At 37.9% G+C, this 9,973-nt stretch overlaps 1 protein-coding gene across 1 annotated transcript; it reads left to right on the top strand.

The window, feature by feature from the left end:
- The first annotated feature begins 220 nt into the window (after window positions 1-220).
- Window positions 221-514, top strand: LOC128056955 (keratin-associated protein 6-2-like). Its single transcript, XM_052649789.1, has one exon. It carries the CDS (start codon window positions 221-223, stop codon window positions 512-514), a length of 294 nt encoding a protein of 97 aa, XP_052505749.1.
- The last annotated feature ends 9,459 nt before the right edge of the window (window positions 515-9,973 follow it).

Genomic DNA, 9,973 nt, shown 5'->3' with positions numbered 1-9,973 from the left:
AGTCTCCAAAATAATGAGCTATTTTAAGCAAACATTATTGATTGTCAGTGGTGAGGTGACTGGCTCATCATGTTGCTTCCATGTTTGTTGTCTATGTCCGGGAATGAATGGTATGCTCTGCCAATTACTGACAGTATATAAAGGTCCAAGGGAAGGAGAAGACACACACACTTCAGAAACATCCTCTTGCAGTCCACCTGAATCTGCTCCCCTTGACAACATGTGTTGTAACTACTACGGCAACTCCTGTGGCTATGGCTGTGGAAACGGCTATAGCTGTGGGTTCAGCCCCTATTATGGCTGTGGATATGGAAGTAGATACGGCTGTGGATATGGCTCAGGATACGGCTGTGGATACGGTTCAGGATACGGCTGTGGATATGGGACAGGATATGGCTGTGGATTTAGGCCCTATTATGGCTGTGGTTATGGAACCAGATATGGCTGTGGATATGGCTCTGGCTATAGCAGCTACTGGCCAGTTTGCTACAGGAGATGTTATTCTTGCTGCTAGAACATAACCATCTTAGCCTAGTCTGCTTCTGAAATGAAGAATCTAAAGATAATACTGCTTTGAGGATCAGTAACCCAGGATTTCTACTTGCAAGAAATTACATGCCTGACAGAGACTTTTTCTCCAACTACCCACGTTTAGAACGACGTCCTGAAGTCTGAGGTTCTATGGTGATAACATCTGACTCTTCCAAATGTTAGCCTTTACTCCTTAAATCTCTGAGTCTCTTATGACTGTGTTAATGATTCTAACATTCTATAGCATGGAAAACCCCTTATTCTCAATAAAAATCACTCATTCCTTCTAACAAATCTCTGTGAATTAGTCTTTTTTGAGGTGCTATGGACTCTTTCAAGACTGGGCTAACAGGGTGCTTGAACCTTGAGTTCTTTGATATAATACAGGCATTTCTTCTTGTATTTGCACCAAAAATAATACCTTATCCAACTATTTCTTGTATCTCACATGCTCAGGCACTCACATACCCAAGCACAAATCTCACAGTATTCCAGAACCATGCTGAACTGTGCAAATCTCACTGTGTCAAGAATGGAGTTGGAGAAGCAAGTGGAGGGGGAATGACACACATTCAGGTGGTCATGGCAAAGTTCAGGTACAGGAGCGACAATCTGATTTCCTGAAGGAGTAATGGAATAGAAGAGATACTTCCCAGAAGTAATGAGAAATTGGAAGCAGAGTTGGGTGTTAGGCACTTGAGAATAAAGAACTAAGGAATGGCTAAGTTAGAATAAAAATATTCTATGATATCATTTTCTTTTGATGGAATTGAAAATGGATTTTTAAAATTTATTTTTAATTGAAGGATAATTATTTTGTAATTCTGTGTTGATTTCCACTATACAACAATGCAAATTAGTCATCTTTGGAAGCAATGATGCTAATGCTGAAACTCCGGTACTTTGGCCACTTCATGTGAAGAGTTTACTCATTGGAAAAGACTCTGATGCTGGGAGGGATTGGGGGAAGGAGGGAAAGGGGAAGACAGAGGATGAGATGGCTGGATGGCATCAACTCAATGGATGTGAGTTTGAGTGAACTCCAGGAGTTGGTGATGGACAGGGAGGCCTGGCATGCTGCAATTCATGGGGTTGCAAAGAGTTGAACATGACTGAGTGACTGAACTGAACTGATATGCATATCCCCTCCCTCTTCAGCCCCCCTCTCACCCACCCCTATCCCATCCGTCTAGGTAATGACAGAGTTCCAGCTGGGCTCCCTATGTTAATAGCAGCCTCCCATTAGCTATCTATTTTACATATGATAATGCATATAAGTAAATGCTACTTTCTCACTTAGTCCATCCTCTCCTTCCCCCACTGTCCACAAGTCCATTGTCTATGTCTGTGTCACCACTCCTTCCCTGAAAAATACTCATCAGTACCATATTCTAGATTCTACATATATGCATTAATATATAATTTCTGGTTTTCTCTTTTGGACTTACTTTACTCTGTGGAGCAAACAGGTTCATCCACTTCACTACAAATTACCTAAGTCCATTTCTTTTATGGCTGAGTAATATTCCATTGTACATATGCACCATAAATTCTTTATCCATTCATCTGTGAATGGACATTTAGGTTGCTTCCATGTCCCGCCTATTATAAATAGTGCTGCAATGAACACTGGAGTACATGTGCATTTTTGAATTGTGATTTTCTCAGGGTATAAGTCCAGTACTGGAATTGTTGGGTCATTTGGTAATTTTATTCCCTGTTTTAAAAGGAATCTTAATATTGTTCTCCATGCAAAATCCTGGGTTGGATGAAGCACAAACTGGTATCAAGATTGCTGGGAGAAATATCAATAACCTCAGATATGCAGATGACACCACCTTTATGGAAGAAAGTGAAGAACTAAAGAGCTTCCTAGTGAAAGTGACAGAGAAGGCAATGGCACCCCACTCCAGTACTCTTGCCTGGAAATCCCATGGACGGAGGAGCCTGGTGGGCTGCAGTCTATGGTGTCACTAAGAGTCGGACATGGCTGACATCACTTACACTTTTCACTTTCATGCACTGGAGAAGGAAATGGCCACCCACTCCAATGTTCTTGCCTTGAGAATCCCAGGGGCGGGGGAGCCTGGTGGGCTGCCGCCTATGGGGTCGCACAGGGTCGGACACAACTAAAGTGACTTAGCAGCAGCAGCAGCAGTGAAAGTGAAAGAGGAGAGTAAAAAAGTTGGCTTAAAACTCAACATTCAGAAAATGAAGATCATGTCATCTGGTCCCATCACTTCATGGCAAATCGATGGAGAAACAATGGAAACAGCTAGAGACTTTATTTTGGGGGCACCAAAATTACTGCAGATGGTGACTGCAGGCATGAAATTAAAAGACACTTGCTCCTTGGAAGAAAAGCTATGACCAACCCAAACATCATTACTTTGCCAACAAAGGTCTGTCTAGTCAAAGCTATGGTTTTTCCAGTAGTCATGTATGGATGTTAGAGTTGGACTGTGAAGAAAGCTGAGCACCGAAGAATTGATGATTTTGAACTGTGGTGTTGGAGTAGACTCTTGAGAGTCCCTTGGACTGCAAGGATATCAGACCAGTCCATCCTAAAGGAGATCAATCCTAAATATTCATTGGAAGGACTGATACTGAAGCTGGCCACCTGATGCAAAATACTGACTCATTTGAAAAAAGCCTGATGCTGGGAAAGATTGAAGGCAGGAAGAGGAGGAGACAACAGAGGCTGAGAAGATTGGATGGCATCACTGACTCAATGGACATGAGTTTGAGCAAACTCTGGGAGTTGGTGATGGACAGGGAAACCTGGTATGCTGCAGTCTATGGAGTCACAAAGAGTTGGACACGACTGAGTGACTGGACTGAACTGATAATGACAGTATTGAATATTTCACATATATTGACCTTTAGGAGATTGTTTTCAGTCGTTTAATTGGCAAATAGTTTTGTGTAGCTTTGAGAGGGTCTTATCTTAGTGAAGACAAAGTGGGAACATTATAGACAACTTTCCTGCTCTCACACGTTCTACAATCTAGCATTTGAAGCTAAAAAAAAATCAGGAAAAATATTAAGGTGATTTCAGACTGACAATTGGGGTAGGGGAATAAAACTGCTTAATAGAAAAAGAGTAAGGATTGAATTATTACAGAGACAGTTGAGGGAGGCATTTTGAACTTGTGAAAAATGAGCTGATATCAATTGCAAAAGAGGAGTTAAAAGGACAGTAGCAAGTATAAAAAAGGAAGAGAAATGTTCTAAATTTTAGAAGAATATGATTTATTAGACACATATGAGATAATTTATATATCCAGGAAGAGTATTTACATTTTAACTTTTAACATATCTTAAAATCCTGAAATGTTGTGACTCCAGTAAAGAACACTTGAGACACTCAGCTTTGGAAAAATTAGAAAATGATGACAATCTATCCAAATACCTTATACTGACACAGCAATGTTTGACTTAATCTATCCCTTTTTATTGGAGAAATATTGATTGAGTGCATATTATGTGCCAAGTACTCTTCTCAGAGGAGGATATTCAGTGATACAAAGACTAGATATTTTTGTTCTTGTTATGGATCAATATCCAGAGGTTTGAATGGAAATGTATTAGAAGTAACACAATAAATAGGAGATTTTTCAATAATCCTGGGGGATTGTGATGATAAAGTTTGTGCTGGCAACAGTACTGCAAAGTAAAGTATTTATACTAGAGAATTTATAAAGTAGAATTGATAGTTTTGAATGTCAAGGAAGACAGAAAAGGAAAGAAAGGATAGAATAATAAAAATTGGAATGGAAATATATTTCTTTTATGCCTATTCTTAGGGATTAAACATAGTAGAGTCATTAGATTAAAGCAGTGATCAATATCAGAAAAAAATAGGTAGAATGATTTCTTAACTAAAATAAAACTGTCTAATAATTAATGTTCTCAGAAAATGAAATCAGCAGCTTGGTGAAAATTCCTGTTAAAGTTATTCCAGTCTATAAAATACTGGATTATGACTAATTTTTTGTTATTAAAATGTGAGTGTCCAGTATAAAGAATCACCTTCCAGATTTTATACTCCATTCAATTTGGATTTCATAGTGTTCAACATAAAAAGTCACTAGAAGTTTGATAATAAATGATAGAAGAAAAAAATACAATACCACGGATATACAAAAAATCATAAGAGAATGCTGTGAATAGTTATAAACTAACAAATTGGATAACCTGGAAGAAACACAAATTTCTAGAAACACAGAGCATACCATGACTGAGTTAAGAAGAAACATAATTTGAACAGACTGATCACTAGAAGTGAAATTAAAGCAGCAATTCAAAAAATTTCCAGCAAACGGGAATTCTACCAAACATATAGAAAATAACTTATATTTATCCCTCTTAAGTTAGTCTAACTAATTGAAGATGAGGGAACAGTCCCTAATTTATTCCAATACTAGACCACCATTACCTTGTTACCAAAACTAGAGAAAGACACAACAAAAAAGGAAAAAAAAAAAAACTCAACAAAATGTTTGCAAAACAAATTTAAAAATACAAAGAAGTGTCATTCACCGTATCAAGTTGGATTTAATTCAGGGTCACAAAGACAGCTTAACATATGCAAAGCAATCAATGTGATACACCTATGTTAACAAAAAGAAAGACAAAAAATACATGGTCATTTCAATAAATAAGAAAAATAGTTTTTAAAAGTCAGCATCCATTCATGCTAAAAACTCTCATCAAAGTGGTTTGGGGGGAAATATCTGAATATAATAAAGACTGCTTATGACAAATTCACAGCCAACATAATACTCATTGGTGAAAAGGTGAAATCTTTCCTGCTAAATTCAGGAATAAGACAAGGATGCTCACTCTCACCACTTCTATTTAAAGTAGAATTGGACATTCTAGCTGCAGCAGACAAGAAGAAATAAAATGTATTGGAAAGAAAGAGGTAACACTATCACTACTTGCAGATGACGTACTTTGTATAGAGAACTCTAAAGTCTCCACTGAAAATCTATTAGAACTAATAAGTTAGTTCAGTAGATTGTATGTTACAAGATTGGTATAGAGAAACCTGTTATGTCTTTATACACTAATTATGAAATATTAGGAAAAGAAAGTAAAAAAAAAAAAATCCTATTTAATTGGTTCTACAAATGATACCTAGGAATCAACTTAAGGAAGCAAAAGATTTATATTCTGAAAACCATAAGACTTTGATAAAGAAAATTGAAAATTATATGCAAAAAAGGATAGCTATCCCATTCCCTTGTACTGGAAAAGTTAATATTATTAAAATGGCCATAATACCCAAAGAAATCTACAGATTTAATGCAATTTCTATCAAAGTACCCATGATATTTTTCACAGAACTAGACTAAAACCATTCACAGAACTAGAACAATCTTAAAATAGTTCTAAAATTCATAGAAAAATAATCTTAAAACTAGAACAACAAAAGGCCACTAATTGGCAAAGCACTCTTGAAAAAAAAATGATAACACTGGAGATATAACTTTCCCAAAGTGACTATATTGTAAAACTACAGTAATCAAAATAACACTATATTGGCATAAAAAAACACATAGATCAATGGAGCAGAAGACAGAGTCCAGGAACAAACCTCCACACCAAAGATCAGTTAATTTATGACAGAAGAAGCTAGTATATACAGTGGTAAAAAGACAATCTCTTGGACAAGTGAACCTGGGAAAACTGAACAGCCACATATAAATCAATGAGATTAGAACATTCCCTCACACCGTACAAAGAAGTAAACTCAAAATGGGTTAAAGACGTAAATGTAAGACCTAAAAATTAAAAACTCTTAGAAGAAAACATGGGCAGAAACTTCTTTGACATAAATTGTATCACTTTTTTTTTTTTTTTTTTTTGATCTGTCTCCTAAGCCAAAAGCAATGAAAGCAAAAGTAAACACATGGGACATACTTACACTTAGAAGTTTTTGCATAGCAAAAGAAGCAGTCGATAAGGTAAAAAGGTACCCATTCTCTGCAGAATGGGAGAAAATATGCAAATGATGTGACTGACAAGGTGTTAATATTCAAATTATGTAAACAGCTCAAAATAGAAAAGTTGAAAGACCCAATCAAAAAATGGACAAAAGACCTGAATAGCTATTTTCCAAAGAAGACATACAGATGGCTAACAGGACAAGAAAAGATGCTCAATATTACGAATAATCAGAAAAATGCAAATCAAAACAATAATACAATATCAACTTACATCAGTCAGAGTAGCCATCACCAAAACAATCTATAAATATCAAAAGTTTTAGAGGATATGGGGAAAGAAACCACATAACACTCTTGGGGAATGTAAATTATTGGTGCAACCACTATGGAAATCAGTATGGAGGTTCCATAGAAACCTAAAAATAGAACAACAATATGATCCAATTCTACTCCTGGGTACATATTCAGAAAAAGTGAAAACACTAATTTGAAAAGATGCATATGCTCCAATGTTCATAGCAGTACTGTTATAATATCTCACATAGGGAAGCAACTCAAAGGTCCCTCGAAATATGAATCAATTAAGAAGATATGGTGTACATATACACACAATGGAACATTCAGTTCAGTTCAGTTCGGTCGCTCAATCGTGTCCGACTCTTTGCAACCTCATGAATCTCAGCATGCCAGGCCTCCCTGTCCATCACCATCTCCCAGAGTTCACTCAGACTCACGTCCATCGAGTCAGTGATGCCATCCAGCCATCTCATCCCCTGTCGTTCCCTTCTCCTCCTGCCCCCAATCCCTCCCAGCATCAAAGTCTTTTCCAATGAATCAGCTCTTCGCATGAGGTGGCCAAAGTATTGGAGTTTCAGCTTCAAAATCAGTCCTTCCAATGAACACCCATGACTGATCTCCTTTAGGATGGACTGGTTGGATCTCCTGGCAGTCCAAGGGACTCTCAAGAGTCTTCTCCAGCACCACAGTTCAAAAGCATCAATTCTTTGGCGCTCAGCTTTCTTCACAGTCCAACTCTCACATCCATACATGACCACTGGAAAAACCATAGTCTTGACTATAGACGGACCTTTGTTGGCAAAGTAATATCTCTGCTTTTCAATATGCTATCTAGGTTGGTCATAACTTTCCTTCCAAGGAGTAAGTGTCTTTTAATTTCATGGCTGCAATCACCATTACTCAGACATAAAAATGAGATACTACCATTTGCAGCAAAATGGATGGATCTAAACAGTGGCACCCCACTCCACTACTCTTGCCTGGAGAATCCCATGGGCGGAGGGGCCTAGTAGGCTGCAGTCCATGGGGTCGCTGAGAGTCGTACACGACTGAGCGACCACTTCACTTTCACTTTTCACTTTTCACTTTCACTTTTCACTTTCATGCCTTGGAGAAGGAAACGGCAACCCACTCCAGTGTTCTTGTCTGGAGAATCCCAGGAGCAGGGGAGCCTGGTGCGCTGCTGTCTATGGGATCACACAGAGTCAGACACGACTGAAGTGGGTTAGCAGAAAATATTATGAGTCTTCCCTGGTGGCTCAGATGGTAAAGCATCTGCCCGCAATGCAGGAGACCTGGGTTCGATCCCTGGGTTGGGAAGATCTCCTGGAGAAGGAAATGGCAAACGCTTAATGAAAGAAGTTCAGGCAGAGGAATAAGTCAGACAGAGGAAGACAAATACTGTATTACTTCACTTATATGAAAACACTAAAAATTGTAAAATGAAAGCACATGCAAGACAGAAGAGACCAAAATATATAGAAAATAATCCTTTGGTTACAAAAGGAGAGAGAGAAGGGGAGGGACCAATTAGTGCCATTGGATTAGCAGATGCAAACTACTGCTTATAAGCAGATGAGCAATAAAGATATACTATATGGCATGGCGAATTCTTTATTATGTTGTAATAATATTTAATGGAATATAATCTTCAAAAACATTGAATAATTATGCTCTACACCCAAAACTAACACAATATTGTAAATCAACTATAGCTGAATAAAAAAGAAAACTTCCAAATTTGGAGCCTGCCAGATTCTGAAAATGGTGAATGAAAGTAAAATCTATACAAGATATGCAAAAAAAAAGTTCACAAACAAAAAAATTTTGACCACATCTTTGATGATGGAAAGGTCCGGTGTTCCTTTCGAGTGAGGAGCAAGGGTATGTTTCGATTTAGGCATCTACAGATAGAGAAACATTTATAAATATGTAGCTGTAAACAAGATTTCTATTCTTAGCACTATTGACAGTTTGGACAAGATGTTTTCTTGTTGGGGGCTTCTTTGTGAATGCAGAATCATCAGCATCTTTGGCTTCTATAAATGAATTTGCAATGATTCAAGAAAGGAGGTCGGAATATTCTTGTCTTATGGCCAGAGGCAAATGATTTAAGAAAGGAGAGAAAAGGGGCAAAGTTTTTCTACGTTGCTTCTCACATTTTTAATATAAGATATATATTAAATGATAGGAAATTTTGAAAATGGGTATCTGTTAGAGGCACATGATTCTACTGAAAAAATTCTCTGGCAGAGCAAATTAAAATGATGCTCTTCATATATCTCCAAACTAACTAGCTACTTTAGGCAAATTATCGATTGTCAAAAGTGACCGGCACATCATGGTTGCTTCCATATTTGTTGTCTATGTCAGGGAATGGATGGTATGCTCTACCAATTACTGACAGTATATAAAGGTCCATGGGAAGAAGAAGACATACACACTTCAGAACCATCGCCTTGCAGTCCACCTGAATCTGCTCCCCTTGACAACATGCATAGTAACTACTACGGCAACTCCTATGGCTATGGCTGTGAAAACAGCTATGGCTGCGGATTGAGCCCTTAGTATGGCTGTGGTTATGGAACCAGATATGGCTGTGGGTATGGGACTGGCTGTGGATATGGTTCAGGATATGGCTGTGGATTTAGCCCCTATTATGGCTGTGGATACAGCTCCCATTATGGCTGTGGTTATGGAACCAGATGTGGCTGTGGATATGGGACTGGCTACGACAGTTACAGGCCAGTCTGCTACAGGAGATGTTATTCTTCTTGCTGCTAGAATGTCACCACCTAAAACACCATTTATGTCTGAAACCACACATCTAAGATAATGCTGATTCAAAGATTGAAAAGTCATGATTTCTATATGCAAGAGATCACATGCAAGACAGAGCTTTGACCTTCAACTACCCGTTTTTAGATTGGCATCTTTGAGTCCAGAAGCTCCATGGGGGTATCATCTGTCTTTTTTCCAAATGTTAACCTTTACTTCCTTAATCTCTGACTCTCTGTAGTAATGATCCTAATACCCTACTGTTGGGGAAGTCCATTGTTGTCAATAAAAATGCTTCACTGTTTCTAACAAATCTCTGTGTATTTGCTTGTGCATAATTTTTGTTTTGAGGTGCTATGGCTTCTGTTGAAAACTGAGCAAATGTGAAGCTGAACTTTGAAGTCCTTCTTGAT

This window comes from Budorcas taxicolor, chromosome 1 (genome assembly GCF_023091745.1).
Source record: "Budorcas taxicolor isolate Tak-1 chromosome 1, Takin1.1, whole genome shotgun sequence".
NCBI classification, from domain to species: domain Eukaryota; kingdom Metazoa; phylum Chordata; class Mammalia; order Artiodactyla; family Bovidae; genus Budorcas; species Budorcas taxicolor.
This window is presented reverse-complemented; position numbering and strand designations above follow the sequence as displayed.

What these genes read in the sequence shown, in the direction of transcription:
- LOC128056955 (XM_052649789.1), top strand. Translation starts at nt 221, where the DNA reads ATGTGTTGTAACTACTACGGCAACTCCTGTGGCTATGGCTGTGGAAAC.